At 43.6% G+C, this 24970-nt stretch overlaps 1 protein-coding gene, 1 long non-coding RNA gene and 1 pseudogene across 2 annotated transcripts; 1 reads left to right on the forward strand and 2 right to left on the reverse strand.

The window, feature by feature from the left end:
* Positions 1-11221: 11221 nt before the first annotated feature.
* Positions 11222-13681, reverse strand: LOC105477252 (uncharacterized). Its single transcript, XR_984581.2, has 2 exons — positions 13066-13681; positions 11222-12173 (listed from the first exon to the last, which is right to left on the reverse strand). It is a non-coding gene; the product is annotated as an uncharacterized lncRNA (long non-coding RNA).
* A 7-nt stretch (positions 13682-13688) lies between these two features.
* On the forward strand, positions 13689-17879 carry LOC112425823 (large ribosomal subunit protein uL24 pseudogene; annotated as a pseudogene).
* Positions 17880-20661: 2782 nt separating this feature from the next.
* LOC105477251 (sosondowah ankyrin repeat domain family member B) lies at positions 20662-24688 on the reverse strand. The gene has a single exon (XM_011733663.3). The coding sequence runs from the start codon at positions 24345-24347 to the stop codon at positions 21966-21968; it is 2382 nt and encodes a 793-aa protein (XP_011731965.2). The 5' UTR covers positions 24348-24688; the 3' UTR covers positions 20662-21965.
* Positions 24689-24970: the final 282 nt, after the last annotated feature.

Raw genomic sequence — 24970 nt, forward strand, 5'->3', positions numbered from 1 at the left:
TGTATAATTTAACTCCTTCCTTCATTCTTTCTCTTTTTTTTTTTTTTTTTTTTTTTTTTGCCACTGGCTAATGTTTGGTGTCAAGATAAGTATCCCCTTTTTCCCTGCCCCAGAGGCACCTCTACCAAATTGGTGGGGAAGGGGAGAATTGAAGGAAGGAGGCCATGGGCAACAGACTATAGGGAAGGAGGAGCCTTTGGAATACCACCAGCAGAGGAGACAGGGCTCAAAGTTCCCTTTTAAAACTGCAGTGGCTGCCGGGATATACCTCTTAGATGGCACTTACACCTTTATTTACCGCGCTGGGAAACACCCTGCCCATGGCTATCTTCAGTCAGCTCTGAAACCTTCCCTGTTGCCAGGAACCAGCTTCTGCCTAGTAACAGGCCATTCGAGGTTCCCATTGGCTGGGACTAACCCTATTTAATATTAAAGAGAATATCTCCTTATTACATTGAATAATTAACTACAGCAGCCTGGGCAACATAGAGAGATCCTGACTCTATAAAACAAAAAATAAAAATAGCTGGGTGTAGTGGTGCACGCCTGTGGTCCCAGCTACTCCAGAGTCTGAGGTAGGAGGATGGCTTGAGCCTGTGAGTTCTAGGCTGCAGTGAACTGTGATTGTGCCACTGCACTCCAGCCTGGGCAACAGAGCGAGACCCTGTCTCAAAAAAATATTTAACTATTAGGAGCCATTTAGATTAGATGTGGTTCAAGGAAGGGATAGTTACATTTTAAAAAAATTTTTGTTTGAAATAATTTCAAACAAAAAAGTTGGAAGAACTGTGCAAAGAACCTGTTTACTCTTTGCTCCTATTCTTTAAGTGTTAACATTTTACCACCTTTGCTCTGTATTCCTCTTCCTGTTTCGTTTTTTATTAATAGGCTTTAAGAACAGCTGTAGATTTACAGAAAAATTGAGCAGCTAGTACATAAGGTTCAAACACAACCCCCCTCCCCAGTTTCCCCATTAGTAACATCTTACATGAGTATAGTACCTTTTTTACAACTAATGAACCATTATTGATACATTGTTATTAACTAAAGTCCGTAGCTTGTTCAGATGTCCTTAGTTTTTACCTAATATCCTTTTTCTCTTCCCCCATCCCATCCAAGATACCATACTTACCATGTCTCTTTGGGTTCCTTTTGGCTGTGACAGTTTGTCAGACCTTCCTTGCTTTTGATGAGCTTGGCCAGCTTTTAAAAAATTATTTTTATTTTTATATATTTCTTAGAGATGGAGTTTTACTATGTTGCCCAGGCTGGAGTACAGTGGATTTTCACAGGCATGATCATAGCTCACTGCATCCTTGAACTCCTGGGCTCACACAATGCTCCTACCTCAGCTTCCCAAGTAGCTGGGACAACAGGTGCAAGCTACCACACCTGGCTATTGATGGTTTTTAGGAGTACTGGTCAGGTATGTAGTAGAATGCCCCTGTATTGGAATTTGGTGTTTTTCTCATAATTAGACTGGATCACAGCAGTAAAGTACCATTCTCATTATATCACATCAACGGTACATACTATCAAGATGACTTTTCATTCCCATGGAAAAAATTTAATAAATAAATAAAAGATGACTTTTCACTGCTGATATGGACCTTAATCATTTGGCTGAGATAGCATCTGTCAAGTTTCCCTTCTGTAAAGTTATTCTTTCCCTCTTTTCCACACTGTATTCTTTGAATGGAAGTTACTGTGTACAGCCCACACTTAAGGAGCAAAGATTAAAAAATTAATCTACATAATTAATTTGAATTATTCTGCAGAGAAGATTGGTCTCTTCTCTTCTTTTATTAATTTATTCAACTAGTTATTTATAGTGACATGGTCTCCTGGATATTTATTTTATGCTTTGTGTTATAATCCAACGTTATTTTATTTTGTTGCTCAAATTCTTCCAGTTTTGCCCATTGATTTAACATAATTTTTAATCCATTAAAAAATTAGTATTAGGCTGGGTGCATGGCTCATACCTGTAATCCTAGTGCTTTGGGAGGCTGAGGCAGGAGAATCACTTGAGCCCAAGAGTTTGAAGTTATAGTGAGCTATAATTGCACCATTGCACTCCAGCCTGGCAAACAGATTGAGACCCTATCTTAAAAAAAAAAATTATAATCGGAGATATGAAAACTAATTTTTTGAGACATAGTCTCACTCTGTTGCCCAGGTTGGAGTGGAGTAGTGCAATCTCGGCTCACTGTAACTTCCAACTCCCGGGTTCAAGCGATTCTCCTGCCTCAGCCTCCCAAATAGCTGGGATTACAGGCACATGCCACCACGCCCGGCTAATTTTTTGTACTTTTTAGTAGAGATGGGGTTTCAACGTGTTAGCTAGGATGGTGTCGATCTCCTGACCTTGTGATCTGCCCGTCTTGGCCTCCCAAAGTGCTGGGGTTACATGTGTGAGCCACCGCCCCTGGCCGAAAACTATTAATAGAAGCATTTCTCCTTTTGTATACAAGTTTTAAAAATCTATCTGTGATTATGTGAAACTTATTTTATATCAAATTTTTAAAAATAGGTCGAAGATTCCCACGGTCCAAAGTTGAAAAGAGGCAAAGAGGTGTATGGTGAAAAGCAGCCTCCCCATCCTGATCACATTCAACTTGTTACTCCCCCTGGGAAATACCAACGTAGCAGTTTACTGTATTTCCTTCTTAGAGATTTGTTTCATATCGAGAAATACGTATACTTTCCCTTTTTTCTTCCCCTCACTTTTATATAAATAGTATACATATCATGACAAACCTGGCTTGTTTGTCCATATCTTGAGAGATTGTTCCATATCAATATTTGAAACTGCCTCATTCTTCTTTATGGCCGGAAGGTATTTTATTGTATTGATCTCTTCCTGATTCTCATTAGCATTTATGTCTTTTCCAATTTTTTTAACATTACAAACAATGCTGGAATGAAAAGACTTCTACTTATGCAATTTTGTACCCATGCATATCTCTGTAGGATAAATTCCCAGAAGAGGAATTTCTTGGTGAAAGGGTTTTATGATAACCTGACTTGTAAGTAAATCAAGTATACATAATGATAAGTTTGAGGTGCTTGAAATTAGGCTTTCTCTACTTAGGCCAGGAAGGGCTGCTAAGAACCCTTCAAGGATGACGCAGGTTGGAACTCCAGGCATAGCATTTTGGAACATTGTATAACCCCAGGAAGGAGTTGGGTAGATAGGGCAGGGTGGTAGAGTTCAGTGAATGGTCCTTAACATTTCTAACCCTAGAAAATGATGAATTAATGGGTATCTGTTCTGTTCCCATCTGGCTTCTTTTATTATTATTATTTTATTTTTCCATAAGTTATTGGGATACAGGTGGTATTTGATTACATGAGTAAGTTCTTTAGTGGTGATTTGTGAGATCCTGGTGCACACATCATCCAAGCAGTAAACACTGTACCATATTTGTAGTCTTCTATCCCTCACCCCTCTCCCACTCTTCCCCCCAAGTCCCCAAAGTCCACTATATCATTCTTATGCCTTTGTGTCCTCACAGCTTAGCTCCCACATATCAGTGAGAACATACAATGTTTTGTTTTCCATTCCTGAGTTACTTCACTTAGAATAATAGTCTCCAATCTCATTCAGGTCATTGCAAATGCTGTTGATTCATTCCTTTTTATGGCTGCATAGTATTCCATTGTACATATATACCACAGGTTTTTTTTATCTATTTGTTGATTGATGGTAATTTGGGTTGGTTCCACAATTTTGCAAATGTGAATTGTGCTGCTATAAACATACGTGTGCAAGTGCCTTTTTTGAATAATACCTCCTTTTCCTCTGGGTAGATACCCAGTAGTGGGATTGCTGGATCAAATGGTAGTTCTACTTTTAATTCTTTAAGGAATCTCCACACTGTTTTCCATAGCGGCTGTACTAGTTTATATTCCCACCAGCAGTGTAGAAGTGTTCCCTGATCGCTGCATCCACGCCAACATCTACCATTTTTTAATTTTTTGATTATGGACATTCTTGCAGGAGTGAGGTGGTATTGCAATGTGGTTTTGGTTTGCATTTCCCTAATCATTAGTGATGTTGAGAATTTTTTCATGTTTGTTGGCCATTTGCGTATCTTCTTTTGAGAACTGTCTATTCATGTCCTTAGCCCACTTTTTGATGGGATTGTTTTTTTCTTACTGATTTGTTTGAGTTAGCTGTAGATTCTAGAAGATTAGTCCTTTGTCAGATGTATAGATTGTGAAGATTTTCTCCCACTCTGTGGGTTGTCTGTTTACTCTGCTGACTGTTCCTTTTGCTGCACAAAAGCTCTTTAGTTTAATTAGGTCCCAGCTATCTATCTTTGTTTTTATTGTACTTGCTTTTGGGTTTTTGGTCATTAAATCCTTGCCTACTGGCTTATTTCAATATCACCAGATGCACATTTAGCCTAGTCAATAAAGAATTTGTAAGACATTGTTACTAAGTAAAATGTTTTTCAAGATCCTTATAAAGTGAATAATTGGTATGGATATAACTAGCATCCAATAAGCAATGCTTTCTAATCTTTAAATAGTAAGGCCAAAAAAAAAATTTTAATACTCAGTGTGATGGTTAATGTTGAGTGTCAACTCAATTGGACTGAAGGGTGCAAAGTATTGTTCCAAGGTCTGTGAGAGTGTCTTTGAGGGTGTTGACAAAGGAGATTAACGTTTGAGTCAGTGGACTGGGAGAGGTAGACCCATCCTCAATCTGGATGGGCACCATCTAATCAGCTGCCATTGTGCCTAGAATAAAGCAGGCAGAAGAAAGTGGAATGAGCAGACTCGCTGAGTCTTCCCACCTTTGTCTTTCTCCCATACTGGATGCTTCCTGCCCTCAAACATCAGATTCCAAGTTCTGCAGCTTTGGGAGTCTTGGACTTACACCAGTGATCTGCCAGGGGCTCTTGGGCCTTTGGCCACAGACTGAAGGCTGTGCTGTTGGCTTCCCTACTTTTGAGGTTTTGGGACTTGGACTGGCTTCCTTGCTCCTCAGCTTGCAGACAGCCTGTTGTGGGACTTCACCTTGTGATTGTGAGTCAGTACGCCTTAGTAAACTCCCCTTCATATATACATCTATCCTATTAGTTCTCTCCCTCTAGGGAACCCTAATACACTCAGTATGTTACCTTGAATTACATGACATGAGTCAGTCTTGTCTCTTGTAACTGGTTTCTATTTGTAACCTAAAACCAACAGAGACTGCTTTTATATATAGAAGTCCATTAAGAAAGCGGCATTGGAGATGTGTTTTTGGATAAGTCTGAGTGATTAAAGTGGATTTATTGCTATGCCCTTGACATTTTATTCCCAGAGATTGTACCATTCTACCTGGTTTCTGTACCAGTATTTCTGAAGTTTTATCCTTGGCACCTCCATTCTATTCCTGATCTCCTCTTCTTCCTGAACTCCTACTTTGCCCATGCTGCCTGTATCCTACTTCCTTAGTCACCTACCTCCAAGTATCCAATCACAACCCATCCTCTTGTTTGTCACTCTGCCAAATGAGAGGAAATCTTGTTTTCAGGCAGATGAAGGATTATTTGAAGGGATATGCCAAACAATTTATCATATGTTCCTTTCTTTTTAATAATATGACTCCATACATCATTAATGATAGACCAAGAAGACAAACCCAAATGAGACTGTCAGGAAAGTGGCTCTTCTACAAGTGCTCCCACACTTCTAGTTAGTAACGAAACATCAACCAGACCAGAAACAAAGAAAGGTCAAGAGAGGCTGATTTTCCACTGTTGTTTATATGAATTAGTACATGAGATGGTTTCACAATGTGTTCAAAAGTCTTTGATACTCCTTTCAAGAGCTGGAGCTTCTTCTCCTCCACTTGAGTGTGGGTTGGATTAATGAGCCACAGAAGTGATTGCGTGTGACTTCCACGACTACATTATAAAAGATGCCATGGCTTCCTCCTTGCTCTTTTGCTTGGATCATTTCTGAGAGAAGCCAGCTGCCAAGACACTAAATGGTGAGGACATTCAGTCAGCCCTCTAGAGGGGAACTGAGGCCTTTACCAAGAGTCATGTGGGTGAGCCATCTGAGAACCACACTTCAGACCCAGGCAAGCGTTCAGATGACTGCAGCCATGACTGACGTCTTGACTACCACCTCACGAGAGTCCCTGAGCCAAAACTGCTCAGCTAAGCTGTCCCTGACTTATAGAAACTATGAGATGATAAGTGTTTCACTTTTTTTTTTTTTTTTTTCCTGAGATGGAGTCTGGCTCTGCCCCCCAGGCTGGAGTGCAGTGGCGCAATCTCAGCTCACTGCAACCTCCACCTCCCTGGTTCAAGCAATTCTCCTGCCTCAGCCTACTGAGTAGCTGAGATTACAGGCGGGTACCACCACGTCCAGCTGATTTTTGTATTTTTAGTAGAGACGGGGTTTCACAGTGTTGGCCAGGCTGGTCTCGAACTCCTGACCTCATGATCCACCCGCCTCGGCCTCCCAAAGTGCTGGGATTACAGGCGTGAGCCACTGCGCCCAGCCATGTCTCACTTTTTTTTTTTTTTAAACTGTGAAGCTCTGAGGTAATTTGTTACGTGGCAATAAATAACTAGCAATTACAGTATTACATTTATGGTGTGTGGCAGTAAGGACTTTAAAAAAATACAACAAGACAGTTTCACTAGAAACAAATAGATATGCAACTCAATGTAAAAGCTGCTCTGCATACCCATTAAAATGAGCAAATAACATAAAACCCACTCTTAGTATGGCTTTAAAGAGACATGCTTGCTGGTGGCACTTTAACATGATTAAATTTTTCCAAAGTACAAGTTGGTAAATGTAACAAAAGCTATAAAACTGCAGCTGGGAAAATAGCCAAGAAATAAAAGAACCTCGTAATTATTTTTACAAGATATTTATATCTTCTTGCTGCTATTGTAATTTGAGAAAAAAAGATATATCGTACTACAGTATTTGTAATAGTGAGAAATGACTCAATGTCAAAGAGTAAAGAAATAGCTAAACAAACTACAATATATTAATCACGATAGACCTTCTGGCTATAAAAAATGTAAAAAAGGAAAATTATTTTAATATATGGGATATGCTGTTAAATAAAATAGTAGAAGGTAAAATAAAATATGCATGCTGATTAGACTTATGCAATCAAAAGTTAAAAAGGAATATATGGGATTGGAAATGGTTAAAATCTGTTACTCATTAGGTTATATCTTCTGAGAAAATGTTTTAATTGCTAAAAAAATTTATTGAAAAGTAAAACTGGCACCAATCTTCACCTTCAGACAATACTTTAACTAAAAGATCTCTATGACCAGGAAAAAAAAAATGTATATTTTAGATTTCTATGTTTCCTTCCCTAGCCTTATGTTAAATAAAGTACTTTTAATATAGTCTCTCCTTAGCTTATAAGAAGAGTAAAAGTACTGGTAGATCTAGACCCTTTTATGGTGCAATCAAGCATAGTAAACATTCCTAAATCATAACTGGCCCACACCTGTCTCAATGTCTCCTTTGCCCCACAAACAAACAGAAAAGCTACAGGTGAGAGATGGTTGGTCACAGCTGGGAGTTCCCTCTTGTCTTCCTGCTATGGGTGGGAACAGGCAACCAGTTTCCTGGAGGAGGAGCCGCCTGCCTGAAAAGTCATGCACCCAGAACACTGGACAAAGAAGCTGGTTAAAAACAAAAGAAAATTTATGGCTTCAAGTCAAATGAATGCTAATAGTGATTTTTAAAATAATTTAAAACTTAACTCATTCAGGACCTTGCCCGTAGACTGCAGAGAAGGGAAATGGCATTGAAGCAAAAGCCTGGTCTACAAATAATTTCTCAACTGCTCCACTTTTAGTCATCTAAAGACCTAAACTTTATCTGGAATTCAGTATAGAATTCCAGTTCAAAAGGAAAAAAAAATAGTGATATATCAAACAATAAAATAGGTTGGCAATTATGTACAAGATGGTTTTGGTTTTGTTTTAAGTTTTGAAAGTGTATATATACAACAAAATATTATCAGTGATTGTTCAAGGTAGCAAAATTAGGGACAGATTTTTTCTTCTTTTTCTTTATCTGTGTTATTGATTTTTCTTTATAATGAACATGTATTAGTTGTATAACTATAAAATTCTTCAAGATGCAAAAATAGATGTAAAATTTGTAAAAACACAACCTTTATCAACTGACTGTAGTTTTGTGCACCTGAAATACAATAAGCACAGAGCACTTAGGAATCTTTCATTGTTTTTTGAGACACATAAATTATTTGTGTTTAGTGCTGAGTATATTTCATTGTAGTTTTTAAATTTTCTTACAACTGTTCATCATGTAAAACATATGTGAGAAATTCCTTTCAACTCAAATAATTTGTTCATCAAAATAATCCATTTCCTAAACCTATCAGATAATGGCAGTATTTACATGGTACCTTCTCACAACACAAAATACTTATTTGCTTCTCCCCATATTAGCTTTCTATTTCCTTTTAGGAACACCAACCTCCATAACTTCCATCATAAGCCAGTATCTAAATGCTGTGGCTTTCAATTTTTAAGGAATAAGGATTTTCTTTTACTCAATTCCAATGAATAAAGACATAAGGAGTTTTGAACCTGAGGAAGTACCTCACAAAAGCCTCCAAAACTGAATTTGAGTCAGAAATGTACCACAATAACAGGGAAAACATTAATAAGGGCAGCCTGAAGAGCCCTGCCTGTGTCCAGAATGCTGAGATCACCAGTTGATACTACTCCACCTGCTGTGCCATTCTGCTTCTCCAGGTGGCCTCGAGGAAGCTTTTAGTAGGAAAACCCAAGAGACCACAAGAAGAGACCACAGGTGACACAAACAAGGACATAAGGTTATGGTCAGGTGACACCTAATACAACTTCTGCATGCAGATGTTTTTGTCTTTGCCCTGTGGCCAGGGGATTAATCCTTTTCCCTTCTCAAAGAATCACAGGCTGTTCGCAGGATTCGGAATTTTGGTGGTCTCAGAGTTAGCGACCACATGCAGATACTTTCCTTTACTGAAAATCTAAGAGACATCTTAAATAAACACATGTTATGGCATAAGAGTATAGCTACTGGGCGCGGTGGCTCAAGCCTGTGGTCCCAGCACTTTGGGAGGCCGAGACGGGCGGATCGCGGGGTCAGGAGATCGAGACCATCCTGGCTAAACCGGTGAAACCCCGTCTCTACTAAAAAAAAAAAAAAAAAAAAAAAAAAAAAAAAAAACTAGCTGGGCGAGGTGGCGGGCGCCTGTAGTCCCGGCTGCTCGGAAGGCTGAGGCAGGAGAATGGCGTAAACCCGGGAGGCGGAGCTTGCAGTGAGCTGAGATCCGGCCACCGCACTCCAGACAGGGCGACAGAGCGAGACTCGGTCTCAAAAAAAAAAAAAAAAAAAAAAAAGAGTATAGCTACAATTCAATTATTTATTATCTATGCTACAGTATATGTGTGTGTTTGGAGGCTGGGGGTGCGTGGGTGGGTAGAATGGAGTGATATAAAATACCAGTAACACTTGATATGGTTTGGCTGTGTGTCCCCATGCAAATTTCATCTCGAATTGTAATCCCCGTGTGTTGGAGGAGAGGCCCGATGAGAAGTGATTGAATCATGGGGGTGGACTTCCCGGTTGCTGTTTTCATGATAGTGAGTTTTCACCAGATCTGATGGTTTAAAAGTGTGTGGCACTTCCTCTCTCTCCCTCTCTCCTGGTCTGCCATGGTTAAGATGTGTTTGTTTCCCCTTTGCCTTCCACCATGATTTTAAGTTTCCTGAGGCCTCTCAGCCATGCTTACTATACAGCCTGCAGAACTGTGAATCAATTAAACCTCTTTTATTCATAAATTACCCAGTCTCAGGTAGTTCTTTATAGCAGTGTAAGAACGGACTAATACAATACTGATGATTAAAACCTCAAATAATTCAAAGATTCTAACAAGTAGCAAGTAGACTTGGGTTTCAACCCCTTTGTCAGTTCCTGATTGAATTTTACAATTAACTAATAAGAACAAAGATCAGAAGAGAAAATGCTTGTGTAAGATCATCCATAATAGACACACTGCTCCTGAAAGATATGTGTACACCCAAAATTTGAAAAGTAGTTCTAGACTCAGCTTTCCCAAGAATTTTTGATGGGTATCAGGAATCTTGCCCAAGAAAACCAGGGCAATATTTTGTGATCTTTCCATAATTCATGGAAAGAGCCTCCACAGATAGGTTAATTACACATTTCTATGAAACATTACTTAGTTAATATGGCCCCCTAGGAGTCCAGAGTTAAAGTCATTATTGTGAGAATATATGGCCTACAGATAAAGCAAAATCAGCCTTCTGTTCTCCCCCAGCCCCCATTTATAGCTACTCATTAGTAATATTGTGTATTTTAGTGCTGTCTGCCCTGAAGACCTGAGGCTGATTTGATACTATTGGTATGTTTTTCTCTTTCCTCTTCTCTCCTTTCCACAGAAAAATCAAGGTTCACAGAGGTTTTATATTTTCCATATAACCTATTAGAGTCAAACTAGGTGGAAAACTAAGAACATCCACTCAACATGCAAACACTGTAAAGGCATGGCTATTCCTGTGGCCCTTTCCAGGAAGAAAAATCCACGTGACTCTCCGTGAACCATTAGTGCAGGCAAAGCTGTCAGTGCAGAATACTCATTTTGCTCACTTTTAAAAGTCAGTTTTAATCAGAAAGTCTGAATACTGTACTCTGATCTGAACACCCTCATGTGATTCACTAAGTCTTGAGAAGTTCTCAGTCCTCAAATAACTAAGAAAATGGGACTATTTCTGGCCCATTAGCAGGGTCATAGAATGAAATCCTTGTCTTACCCCTATCATGACTGGCCCATTCTCTTAGGCAGTGAGACCCATTGTGGGATGATGGCATGTCACCTGGTTCACAATATTTATGTCCCTGAAATGTTTCCCTAGTTGACACCAAAGGATAAGAATTCACTAGAAGCTAATTGTATTTTGGGACACAAACAGCAAAAACCTTCAAATCCTGTAAGATTAACAATTATAGTTTTCAAAAAGTGATGGTACAGAAATACCTGCTAGTACTTGCTAGATTTGGGAGTGTTCACTGTTCTAAAAAGGAGACAAGGAAAGGAAAAAGGGAAGGAAAGAAAGAAAAGAGAGTACATGGAAGAACTAGACACTTTCAAAATAGTCGCGGCTTTGGCCCCAATAGGCATTTGAAAAATACTTCTCCTTACTTGTCTTGGTATTTTCTTTTTAAATTGAGAACTAATTTACATACAGTAAGGCCTTTACAAAACACACAAGTCTTAAAAGTAGAAGAGAGAGGGCATCATCAGGCTGCACAGACCAGATGCTGAAGTGCTGAGCAGGAAATGGCAGCAGTGGCCACAGCAACCAGGGTAGCATGAGAAGCACTGGGCTCCTGCAGCCTACCCTAAGGGAGGTGCATTCCTGTCAGCCTTCAGTGGCATTCACCATGTGCTGGCACCTGCTGTTCACCAGTCCACCCATCCAAGCTGTTGCCAAGGAGCTTTTCCTGGGCAAAATTGAGAAGGAAGCACAACAAAGGTTCTTGCCCACAGCTCTCCCCATCCCTCTGCTTACTGACCCCCACTGGTGCTTCCCTGTGTGGTCCTGCATGTTGTGTGCCCGTCCTCTTGGGAACTGTGGGCAACAAATTATCTTTTCAGTTGCACAATACTCGTTTCCTGACCTGTTGGCCTTACTATACCTCAAATTTTATGTCAACCCACAATATTTAGACCAGCATGAATGACATGACACTGGACACTTAAGGGTGAACAAATGAAGAACATGTGAACTGTGCACGTTTTCCCAATGTTCTTAACCAGTTTTGTAGGTGAAAGCATAAGAGTTTCTTTCAGGTGATGGGAAAGGCTAGTGACTGTTGGGTGGGATCCACTGAAGGCAAAGACTTCACTCTGATGATGGAGCCCTGCATCAAGTTTCCTGTAGCCCAGGACTCAGTACCAGGCCATGGTATCATCAAATTGTTGTTCTAACAAGGACTGGATGTGGTCTGCCTCATATCCCATGGACACCATGAGCTCTGTCTTTCAGGAGTCCTGGTGATCAGAAAGCAGCTCCTGGAATGACTTTCGTGTCTCCTCCTGACCAGTGTTGATCCATAAGTGTTCCATGATGTGGTCTAGTATAGGCCTCTCCCTGCAGTCAAAAATAGGTTGATGAAGCTCTCTGGAAATGAAGAGCGAAGAGTGGGATCTTGTACAATTGTTTACACAGTATCAGCTTCCTCAGCTCCACAAAGTCTGCCCAATAAATGGCAGGCCCTGGTTACCGTGGTATAAAGAATGACTTTCCAGCTTCACATGTCCACTGGGGCCCATCATATGCTTGGCCATGGAAGAGTTCAGGACCACATAAGAGGGACTCCCACCGAAGGTGCCCAGCTTCTGGCCTACGGTGAACCTGGTATCAAATCCAAAGGCTGTTATTTTTATGTTGTGATGGACCACAAGGAAATTCTTGGGCTTCAGGTCCCTGTGGATATCCCCCTTCTGTTGGTGGTACTAGAGGGCTGATACTATCTGCTGGAATTTGCTTCAGGCCTCTTCCGCCTTCATGTAACCCAACTCTAGGATGTAGCGGACCAGCTCTGCTCTGCTGGCATACTCCATGGCTAAGAACAAAGTGTCTGTGGTGTCGAAAGAGCCTGATGACCTTGGGGTCACCCCATGGAATAGATTCTAGAGGGAGGAGGAGTTCTGCTGCCCTTTTGGGATGACCACAGCCACCTTGGTCCCAGTGAGAAGGCACTTGGTGAACTTCATTCACCTTGGTGAAGCTGTCCTGGCTGACGATCTCGAGGAGCCTATAATGATCAGTAAGGGTCTCCTCATCAGCAGAGATGGTCGTAAGGCCCTGCTGCATGGTAAACTTCTAGCTACAAATCCTAACTAGGAAACCAAGAATGCTACCTATAAAAACGTTGCTAATTGTGAAAACGAAAGAGCACAGCTGGAGTTGCTCTGCAGACTTTTGTGTGTGACCTATGGGTCACTCCAGTGCCAGCGACTATGTGCAAGGCCAACTTCACCTGGTCGGTAGCTGGGTGCTGGATAATGGCACCAGGAACCACCTCTGCCAACCTCTTGGCTCTGCTTACTTCCCTCTATGTTGGTGTCATTCTTGGGTGGGCTTTCCCTTCACGGTGACAAGATGGCACCAACCACTCCAGCAACCTAACAGAAATTAAGCTTCTCTTCACCCAGGGTTCCAACCTGGAGATCTGACCTTCTGCACGGGATTGGTTAAGTGCCCAGACCTCAGCCAATCACTATGGCTGAAGAGAATGGGCTCTGCTGATTGGCCAGGTTGAGGTCATGTGGCCTCTATCTCCAAGGGAACTTGGGAGCCGCTCACCTGCTTCCAGTGGGAGAGGGTGTGACACCTAAGAGAGCAGGTTCAGGGTTGAGTCTTAGTCCTCTGTTCATTTCCTGGATATGCCTGCTCACGTCTTCCCATGCCACTGTCTTCTGTGTACACAAGAACCCATGGCAGCATTTCCCCCACCTCCTGCCGCCTCCTTCACAGGCCCCATTTCACGCCTAATACAAAGGAGCAGGGCTTCCTGCTTGAAGGTAGGATTTGGGGTTCACTCCCAGCTTCAAGGCCTGCTGCTGTGTCCTGTTGTAATCAGCCAGTCAGTGAGCACCTACCATGTGCCAAACCCTTCTAGGTGCTGATTCAGGGATCAACAGGCCTGATGACATTGCTGTCCTCAAGGAGCTGACACTGCAGCGTGAGTGGGCACATTCAGAGGACAAATTCCGATCAGTGTTCCCTCTTCCAGCACACATTCTCTGAGGTCCTACTGCATGCTCCAGATGTGGAAGCACAGCAGGGAGTGAAGCAGGCAGAGGTCTGCATTCTTGTGGGATGATAGCCTAGCAGGGGAGACAGAGAAAACAAAAGTAAAACATAAACAAAGCTAATTAACCTGAGCCCAGGTCATCAATCTGTTGAATTCAGCAAATTGTATTCCAATGATTCAATATGGAAACAGAGGCCCTGGCTAAGTGATGGCTCATTCTTGGAGACCCAGCTCAGATGTCACCTTCTTTATGAGGCCCTGCTGGATCCTCACCACTCCCCCAGGCCCTTTTGCCTAACTTGGGATCCCTCAGTGCTGTGATCACACTTTGAAGTCCTCTCTAGCCTGTGAGTTGTGTGAGGACGCTGAGGTAGACGCAGAAAGGGGCTCAGAATGTGATGATGAGTAAAGTCTGAATAAATGAAAGGATCAACCCCCACCCCCCCACCCCCCCCCCAAAAAAAAAGTAGAAAATAGGAGTCAAGCTTGGTAGCTAGAGATCAGGAAGTGTTATTTTCACATCATGAAGGAGGAATAGTCAGATCAATACTTTTTAATCCAACTCACTGACTTCATTGTGACCAAATTTAGTAGAAATTTGATAAAGTTTACTGCATGGTTCCAGTTAGATTTTTCCAATTCATGAGTGATAGTAGCATTACACACACACACACACACACACACACACACACACACACCCCTCACCTCTCCATAAGCCTGATTCCTTCAGAGCTCTGTCTGAGTTTCAGTTCCAGACAACATCAGAGCTTCTAACTTGACTGGAATTAGTTTATGTGACTTTAATTGGACATAATTCTGTTTAATGACATAATAGCTAATGATTGTTACACACAAGAGATAGTTAAATAGTCTTTTTCATTTGAAGCGAGAAACCCAGACATCTTTCTTGTATGGAAGCATAATGAAAATTATTTAGCTGTATCAATAAATTTTTAGCAGCACCTTTTTAATCGACTAGATTTCTTTGCTTTCTGCATAGATGGAAATTTAAGTGGACTGTATATTTTGAATGGTGTTAAAAATAATAATACCAAATGTTTACTGAGGATCTACTATGTGCCAGACATTTTCTATGAACTTTGTTCAGGTATAAATTCATTTTATCCTCTCAGAAAACCCATTTTCTATTGGTATTATTTCCATCTTACAAATGACAAAACTAAGAAGTTGAAGGTCTTGTCCAAATCAGGACAGGAGCCAGGCAATCTAGCTTCATTGCCATGAGCTTACGTACTTACATTATCAACCTTTCCTTAAGCATTTTAAATTTGTTTTGATGTTGAAAAACCCAAGTGTACACAGCAGCACTGCTATGCAAAACAGCTTGTACAGAGATTGAATTTACACTCTGGATTCAGTGCCACCATGAACTTAGATGGTCGTGACAGGAATGAAGTAATTTGATTACAAAACCAGGCCAGACATGATGGCTCACACCTGTAATCCAGCACTTTAGGAGGCCGAGGCAGGCGGATCTCTTGAGGCCAAGAATTCGAAACCAGTCTGGTGAACATGGCAAAGCCCCATCTCAACTAAAAATACAAAAATTACGGCGGGCACAATGGCTCACGCCTGTAATCCCAGCACTTTGGGAGGCCGAGGCAGGCAGATCACCTAAGGTCAGGAGTTTGAGATCAGCCTGGCCAACATGGTGAAACCCCATATCTACTAAAAATACTAAAATTAGGGCTGGGTATGTGGTGGCTCACGCCTGTAATCCTAGCACTTTGGGAGGTTGAGGCGGGTGGATCACCAGAGGTCAGGAGTTGGAGACCAGCCTGGCCAACATGGCGAAACGCTGTCTCTACTAAAAATACAAAAAATTAGCTGGTCTCCAGGAGAATCACTGGAGGCAGGAGAATCACTTGAACTTGGGAGGCGGAGGTTGCAGGGAGCCTGGGCAACGAGAAACTCCATCTCAAAAAACAAAAAACAAAAACAAACAAACAAAACCTAAAATTAGTTGGATGTGGTGGCACACGCCTGTAATCCCAGCTAATCCAGAGGCTGAGACAGGGGAATAGCTTGAACTTGGGAGGTGGAGGTTGCAGTGAGTCAAGATTGCACTCAAGCCTGGGCGATAGAGCAAGACTCTGTCTCAAAAAAAATTAAAAAAAAAAAATTAGCCAGGTGTGATGGCTCACGCTTATAATCCCAGTTACTAAGGGGGCTGAGGCATGAGAATTGTTGCACCCGGAAGGTGGAGGTTGCAGTGAGTTGAGATCATGCCACTGCACTCCAGCCTGGGCAACAGAACGAGACTTTGCCAAAAAAAAAGAAAAAAAATTGACAAAACCAGGGTATTTTGAGGGTGAGAAGAAATGGAGAAACTCTTTTACATCTTACCTAATTCTCAATTCTTATCAACTAAATCAGCCCCACCAACAAAGTTTTTTCCTCACTGTATACATCCAATCCAATGGATAACACCTTATTGAGTCAACATTCCTGATATTCCCAATATGAAACTAAGATAATACAATAGTTTCACTGATCTCTGCTTCTAGTTTATCTTCTTTACTGCAGCAAGAAGAATCTTTGTTTCACCCCAGCTTATATGTCACTCTCCTGCATTAAACCTTCAATGGCTTCCTGTTGCCTGGATCAGTGGCTCTCAGATTTATACAGGAACTTAATGTGGTGATAGTTGCATAAGTGTGATTATACTAAAAATCATTGAATTGTACGTTTAAAATAGGTGAATTGTATTATACGTGTAAAGTTACTTTTTAAAAATGTACAGGGGGAGCTGGACATGGTGGCTCATATCTGTAATCCCAGCACTTTGGGAGGCTGAGGCTGGAGGATTGCTTAAGCTCAGGAGTTCATGACCAGCTTGGGCAACATAGTGAGACTTCATCTCTACAAAAAAATTAAAAAATTAGCTAGGTGCAGCGGTGTGTGCCTATAGTTCCAGCTACTCCAGAAGCTGAGATGGGAGGATGGCTTGAGTCTGGGAGGTCAAGACTGCAGTGAGTTGAGATTGCGTCACTGCACTCCAGCCTGGGTGGCGGCGGGACACCATGTCTCAACAACAACAAAAAAGATGTACAGGTGCCAGGTGTGGTGGCTCACACGTGTAATCTCAGTGCTTTGCGAAGCTGAGACCAGGAGTTTGAGACCCAGCCTGGGCAACATAGCCTAGGTAACAAAGAGACCTTGTCTCTAAAAAAAAAAAAAAAAAAAAAAAATAGCTGAGTCTGATGGTGTATACCTGTATACCTATAGTCCCAGCTACTAGAGAGGCTGAGGTGTGAGGATCTCTTGAGCCCACGACTTTGAAGTTACGGTGAGCTATGATGGCAACACTGCAGTCTAGCCTGGGTTACCAAGTGAGACCCTGCCTCAAAAAACCCAAAAATGTATAGAGGAATCAAGGCATCCGGAATTCACAGCATGCTATGTGTAACACACTGAAATGTTGAACTATAAGCAATTTTACTATCATAAAATAAGACTAGAGTATATATACTTAATATTTACAGTACATTTATTACACTAAAATTCACTACTTTATGACTACAACAAAAAGTGTTGAGCAACTTTTGCATCCATCACTGAAGCGAGAGTGGCCAAAGTGAAATTCAGTGCTTTCGTGACTTCTAACTGAAGCAAGAACTGCAAAAGGCATTTCAATGCACTTTCCTACATTTGCAAGAAGATTATGTCTTCCCCTCTTTCCAAAGAGCTAAGACAGAAGTATGATGTTTGATCCATGACCATCCGGAAGGATGATGAAGTTCAGACTGTACAAGGACATTATAAAGGTCAGCAAATTGGCAACGTACTCAAGGTTTACAGGAAGAAAGATGTCATCTACACTGAATGGGTGCAGCAGCAAAAGGCTAATGGTACAACTGTCCCTGTAGGCATTCACCCCAGAAAAGTGATTATCACTAGGCTAAAAGTAGACAAAGACCATAAAAAAAATCCATGAACAGAAAGTCAAATCTTGCCAAGTAGGAAAGAAAAAGGGCAAATACAAGAAAGAAACAATTGAGAAGATACAGGAATAAATGAATCTATATACAAGCTTTCATACAACTGCTAAAATGAAAAAAAAAAAGTGTTGAGCTAAGCTTATCAACAATTTCTAATGTTTGCTTTTAAAGTGAAATTGCCATTTGTTAACTTACTTTGTTGCTTACCACTATGTGCTAGCAAATAAGCATTAACCACACTGAAGACCTAAGAAAAATTTGAAAGAGAAACTTTAAGCACATTTAATCTGATACTTTGATACATTTTTTGTCTTCAAATTAAGACTTCAGGAAAACATCTCGATTTGGAATAACACTAAGTTTTTCTGGGAGGAGTTTTCACAATCCTTGGCTTCCTAGAAAATGCCTGTATTTCCTGAGGTCAAAAAGACCCTTCTTTCAACCTAGTCCTAAATGACCTTTCTAGCTTCATGTCTTTCTGCGCTGCCTCACTTCTGCCACATTATGTGGCTCAGTATCCTCAAATCACTCTATGGCTTTGGTCAGGTCCCTGCCCTCTCCTGGGATATTCTTCCAGAACTCTTTCTCCACTTCACCCTTCAGAGCTTATCTAACTTCCTTTTTGCCTCCTGACTTCCCCAATCCAGAAAAGCATCATCAGAGCAGGAAATAGGTATATTCTACTAAATGTTGTATTTCCAGCATAACCAAAGAGACTGGCACATGGAAAATGCTTCATAAACGTCCCCTTCTCTGAATTCCCAGAGTCTTGACACACACACATATCTGTGCACTTACCTCACTGTGCTAGAAGCAATTTTCAGTGACCCAACCCTTACATCTCCTTCCCCAGTAGACTGTGAGCTCTTGAAGGCAGGAATTGTGTCTTTATCACACAGTAGATGCTCCATAAATATCTGGAAATCTAGATGAATTGAAAACATATTCACTAATCTCCAGATGTCCAAAATCTTCGGGAATATTGAGACATACAATTTACTTGAATACTATGTGGCAAAAATTGTAAATGAGGTATGTACACAGTATTATAAGAATTCTGATGAAGGAGCTATACAGCTTCCACCTTGGAGGTGTTTGTCCTAGAATCTTCATATAGGCTATGACATTTGAACTACCCTTTGAGGAATAAGATTACCAGGAAAATAGCAAAAAGAGTTTTCTAAGTAAAAGAAATTCAGCACAAGACAGAAACTGAGAGTTTAGGGCCACCAGCATCCCAATAGGTCTGATGTAGCTTAAGTTTGGGGTTCATGACAGGGAGTGGCTGGCAGAAAGCTGGGAAAGTATGCTAGTCCTGGCATCCCTCCTGGCCTGGACTTTACAACATGAGTAAGAGGGTGTCAGGATCAGATCTGTGTTTTAATCACCTCTCTACACCCTCTTCTCCCCTGACTCCTCCCCAACATACCATATTGACCATGTAAAAGAGTTGATCAGAGGCAGGTATGAGGGACATGATGAATCATCATAAGAATCAACTTGAGACTTAGGATTGTGTTCTAACCAGTGAACAATCAGCCACACTAGTGCTATGTAAATCACACACTGAAGCAGAAGTCAAGAATGTGGTAGAACTAACACAGCTGGTTTCTTGGGAAAGTTAGTATCATTCAATTAAAAGATTCCTGGCCTCTATGAAGCCCTACCTGATTTTTCCAGCCCAAAAGGATCTCTCTCTGTCTGTTTCTCTTTCTCTCTCTCTGTTTTTTTCTCTCGCTCTGTTTCTCCTTCTCTCTCTCTGTTTCTTTCTCCTTCTCTCCCTCTCCCTCTCCCTTTCCGTCTCCCTCTCTCTCTCCTGAAACAAGTGCTCTCTCCAGAGCATGTATTTTGTACTTATGACACTTTCAAAATTTTTTCTTGCATTGCTGCTGTTTGTCCTCATTTCTGGTACTATCTTTCTTTTCTCTTTGCTTCATTTTACAAGCTTATTTTCTGATATAATGCAGCTTTAAAAGACATCATGGGAGCAAGATAGGTACAGGTCAGGCACAGTGGCTCACGCCTGTAATCCCAGCACCTTGGGAATATTGAAACATACAACTTATCACTTAAGGTCAGGAGTTCGAGACCAGCTTGGCCAACATGGTGAAACCCCATCTCTACCAAAAATACAAAAATTAGCCGGGAGTGGTGGTGGTTGCCTGTAATCCCAGCTACATGGGAGGCCAAGGCAGAAGAATTGCTTGAACCTGAACCTGGTAGGCAAAGGTTGCAGTGAGTGGGGATCACGTCACTGCTTTTCAGTCTGAGCAACTTTCAGCCTCAACTTTTTTTGAGACTCTGTCTCAAAAAAAAAAAAAAGCTAGGGTATAAAGCAATCAACAATAAATATTGTTAGATTTTAAATTTCAAGATGGGAGGGGTCATCTCCCACTCACCTTTATAAATCCCACAGCACTACACAAAACACATCTGTTGAATAAATTGATGTAGTAATAACAATATGCTAAAGTAAAAACAGTCATTGGATTTTTTTAAAAGTTGACATTTTTTCCTTGAAATATCACTAGCTTACTAGTAGTTTACAATGTTTACTAGTTTACTAGAGTATTTGCATAGTTGTCTATCATGTATTCTTTCAAATTTTCATCTCTTCAAACTGTGTCCCATCTGTGGTTACCATTTTTCTTGCTTTGATTTGACAAAGTTTCATCGCTTATATAGGTCTTTAGGGAAAAAAGCTCCTAGATTTATTTATTATGCTTATTTTTCTAGCAGAAGAGATATATTTATTTCAGCAAAATCATAAAGTAAAAAATCAAAGAAATAATATTTGGCATTCGCTGAGACACAATTTTGTAAAGAAAGAAACAGTAATCAGCATAAGTACAATAAATTATGAAGATCTATTAATCTTTTAATTGGGGAAAATAACCAGAAGAAACACAAAAAGACTTAAAATACAGCATCATTGCCACATGTCATGAAAACATTCCCATAAAAAATTAACAATTTCCACTTGAACATGTATTTCAGCCCTCTTTGAACTTATTCTGAAATCTTGATGTTCTACTGATGTTTATAGACTAGACATTCTCTCATGCCATGAACTCACAAGTTATCAGTCCCTTCAAAAGCAATTAAAAAGGAGCATTTCATGTTAGATATAGAGTACTTAAAGGCTAATATTTAATCTTAATTGGCAACAACTTTAGTGCAAATAAAATTATATTTAGCAGCTTAGATAGTCCTGGTAAAGATGCATTCTCTTAACCCTTACTGTTTCCCCAGAGTAAAGTCATTTCTCTCTTTTTATGAGTACAAACGTTGGCCATTCAAACCTACTGAAAACTAGTAATGATAATTCTGTTTGTTACACAGGGAGTTTCCATGAAAGATGGTTTCAGTCACTATGCAAATGAGCCAAATGGTTTTTACATTTGGAAAGTTCCCTTTGGGTTGATACAAAAAAGCAGGGCCTGAATGACAGTCATTCCTCTTGGGAATGGAGTCCAAGTCATAACTGGATCTTACCCAACTTCTTTGATCAGTGAGAAGACCCAAAGGAGGCATTAATCATTTTACCTATTAACCACCATGCAAGGAGTTCAAAAGAAGACTTGGGAACAGGGCTGAGGAATCTCTCAAATCGAACTCTACTCTCCAGTAATAATTTTATTTCACTGATTTAAATGCCAAAAAAAAGAAAAAGAAAGCCATCTGATTTCAAACCTGGTGCTTCCCAGTGTCAGCCAAGATTTATTCTTCAAATGAACAGAAGCCAAAGAGCTAGCCAGAGAGGATTTTGCATGTGCTTCATCAATTCCTCGAATTGCTTCTCTTTTTGTTAGACATCTGTTCCCTCTCTAGCCAAGGCCTGGGACTCCTGCTTCGGGAAACAATATGGCTTACTGTGCCCAGATCCATGGTGGCAAGGGAAAAGTAAGAATGCCTCCTAGATATCAAGCACCTGGCCCTGCCCCTTGTCTAGGTTTCTCCAGTCAAGGACCTTCAGCTTTCAAAAAGCTTGGATGGCCCTCTTGAGGTCCAGGATGTAGTGACATAAGATCCAGGGAGGTCACTGCCATCTCACTCCACCATCCTCTTTACCAACTCTCAGCAGCTTTTCTATTCCCCCTGAATTCTCTCACTGAGTAGGGTGAGGGTGTGCTGCCTGTGTGTTGGACAGAGAGACCCACCTCAGTCACTGTACTCTTCTCTTTCCCTTGGACTGGGGAATTTCTCATACTGGTTGGCCAGTTTCCACTTGTTGTGCTGACTTTTGAGTAGGGCAGCGAAGGAAGTCTTTCGGGTGACACTTCTAGATATTTCCTTGCTCTTGGCCTTTCTGGTCGGGGAAGAACTTCCAACTAAGGGATAGACAGGGAAAATGGGCTTGCCCCGAGGGGCTCCCAACAGCTGCCATATTTCCCCAGAGGTATTACTGGTTAGATACTGCCATGGCTTCTTCCCACTGCTGTCCCTGACATTTACCCGAGAAGCCAACCTTTGCACTAGCAATTTGATGACCCCCTGGTGGCCGTGAATGGCTGCAAGATGCAGCGGGGTATATCCACAACTGGACCTCACATTTACATCAAGGACAATCCCTGCCTTCTTTGCTCCAGAGACCAAGTCCTGAAGAGCCCTGAGGTCCCCATGTTTGGCTATCCAGTGCAAGGCAGTGTACCCAGTCAGAAAGTCTTTGTGCAAGGCCAGTTGAGGGTCCTCCCAGAACAAAGTCCACACCTGAATCCAGGAGCCACTGGCAAGCTTCACAATCCACTCATGCTCCCTGGCATCTAGGGGAACCAGGGATGATTTGTGCTCAGAAGTTCTGTGGGGGGACCAGGCTGCAGGCCCCTCCCCACTGGGGGCCCACAAGCTGTGTCGCCAACCCCGCTCAGCCACAACAGCCTTAACCTCTGCAAGTTTTGGTGATAAAGCTGCATCAACCCTTGGGCTGGGTGCTGTTCCTGCCTTGGAGGGCTTCCTGGATCGAGGTGGGCGCCGACTTCTTTTCAGCAAGCCCTCATCAAGGTACTCCTCATCAGAGGAGGACAATTTGGCTCTCCCTGCCAGAGAGCTCCTCCTGAGGGACCTCCTTAACTTAGGAACTGGCCAAGGCAAAGGCTCCAGGGGGTGCCCTGCAAGGCCATTAGCCCCCGCAGGAACCTGCTGAGAGATGTGACCATCTCCTCTGTTTCTGAGATCCTGAGGGCTCCAACTGGGCCTGCCCTCCTTCCGAGATACAGAAAGGCCCCCAGCTGGATTCCTGAGCTTCCCCCGAACTGGGGTTCCCAAAACAACCTGCAGCCCCTCTTCAGAAGCCCCTGGTGAGTCTTTGGGCCCGCTGCTGCTCTCCTCACTGCCATGACTCTCCTGGTCCACAAAGTCATCCAGATCTTGGAGGGACAGCTGACAACGAATGCTGCGAAAGACAGTCAATGAAGGGTTCCCCGCCCAGGATTCCCAGGGCTCATCCGGAACAACAGGAAAGAGAGAGTGCGAGGAAAGGCGGGGGTCTGGCGGCTCTGAGTTAGGCTCCGTGGAGCCAGGTTCCAAGGACAGCTGGAGGAAGTTGTCTGGCAGCACCGACCAGGCGCGGACAGGGCCCTGATCACGGGCCTCCGGCACCTGCGGGTGCCTGGCCACCCACTCTCGAGTGCGCTGCTGCTGCTGCTGCAGGGTCGAATAATGCAGAGAGCTGGGGGTCAGCAGCTCCGGCCGGTCTCCGCGTGGGGCGGGGCCGGGCAGGAGAGCAGGCGGGGAAGCCCTGCTCGTCGCAGCCTCGACGGTGGCGAGAGGCGAGCGATGCGTTGCAGGCACAGGCGCGGGCTCAGCCAGCGCTCCTTCTTCCGGCTCCCTGGAAGCCCCGCGGCCATCCTGGGCAGGCAGAGCCCGTGCAGGCTTCTCCTCCGCGGTGGCGGAGTCCGGGAGCGCGCCGAGCTCTCCCGGGAGCCCCGCCAGGTTGTTCTGGAGGCATTCCCAGCAGCAGTGGCCCTGTGTCCCCGCCGCCGCGCACCTCGCTCCCGCCTGGGCCCCTGCCGCTGCAGTTGCGGGCACCGGCGCCCTCTGTCCGGGACTGCCCTTCGATCCGCCGCCCTTCCCGGGTGCCGCGCGGGAGCCGCTGACCGGGAGTCCATTGCAAGCTGCGTCGGCGGCTCTGGCTTCTGCACCTGCTGGCTCCTCCTCCGGCTCCTTCTCGCGCCGCGGCCGCCTGGGCTGCTGCTGGGGCGACTGCCCCCCGCGCGCGCCTCGCGGGGAGCAGGGCGCAGCTCCCCCTGCACTGTGGGGGGCCGCGGGCGGCTCGCGAGGTCGCTGCAGCCCCTCCTCCCCTAAAAGGTCCCTGTACCTCCTCTTGAGCACCACGTACTTGGTGCCGTCGGGGTCCTGGCGCACTGCGGCGACCGAGTTGACGAAGCCCTTGAAGAGCTCGCGGCGGTGCTGGTGCTGGCTGGGGGACGCGTCAGGGTCTCGGAGAAAGCTCTTGAAGTGGCTCAGCAAGGCAGCGTTGGTCACGCGGCCCCCAGCCTGGCACAGAAAGTCCAGTAGTGCCTCCTGGCTCAGCTCTCGGGCCATCGCTGCCTTGTCCTCCGCCCCTGAGGTGTCTGCGTCTCGCCCTCCCGGGGCTCTCCCCAGCCAGAGGAAACCCTGGCCGGGCGAGTGTCACCTGCGCCCGGGGCGGCACTAGCCGCCCCCATCAGCAGCGGAGGCCAGCGCTGCCCACTGCCAGTGAGCGCGCCAGGAGGTCCGTGGGTCCCCTGCGGGTGGCCCCCGGGCTGAGTCCCCGTGGCAGTCTCAGTGAGAGAGGGCGGCTCCCAGGCCGCACCTGCGCGACTCTAGCCTCTCGCAACGAGTCCCCACCGCGAAAGTTCCCGGGATAGGGCCGAGTCGGTTTCACCTGCGCCCTGCCTGCGCCTCCTCCCTGGCTCTGGGGGAAGGGCCAGGCCCGCCTCCTCGTGTCCCTCCGCCCCCTGAGGTCTCCCCCACCCCCCGCCACCCATCCCAGAAGAGTCAGACCGGAGAGACTACCGGTAGGTGAGGTTGGCGGCGAACCCAGCCGGCAGCAAACCGCTCTGCGGCCGGGGAAGTGGAAGGCAGGTAGGCGATCGGCCGTTCTTCTAAGTCTCCGCCACGCAGGAAACAAAAGCGATAGAAGGACCGTTCCTGTCCTCCGGTGCTTTGATGAGTTCAGGCTGAAG

Source organism: Macaca nemestrina, chromosome 3 (assembly GCF_043159975.1).
Source record: "Macaca nemestrina isolate mMacNem1 chromosome 3, mMacNem.hap1, whole genome shotgun sequence".
Taxonomy (NCBI): Eukaryota; Metazoa; Chordata; class Mammalia; order Primates; family Cercopithecidae; genus Macaca; species Macaca nemestrina.

Excerpts from the sequence above, each read along its gene's own strand:
- LOC105477251 (XM_011733663.3), bottom strand. The coding sequence starts at position 24,347 with ATGGCCCGAGAGCTGAGCCAGGAGGCACTACTGGACTTTCTGTGCCAG.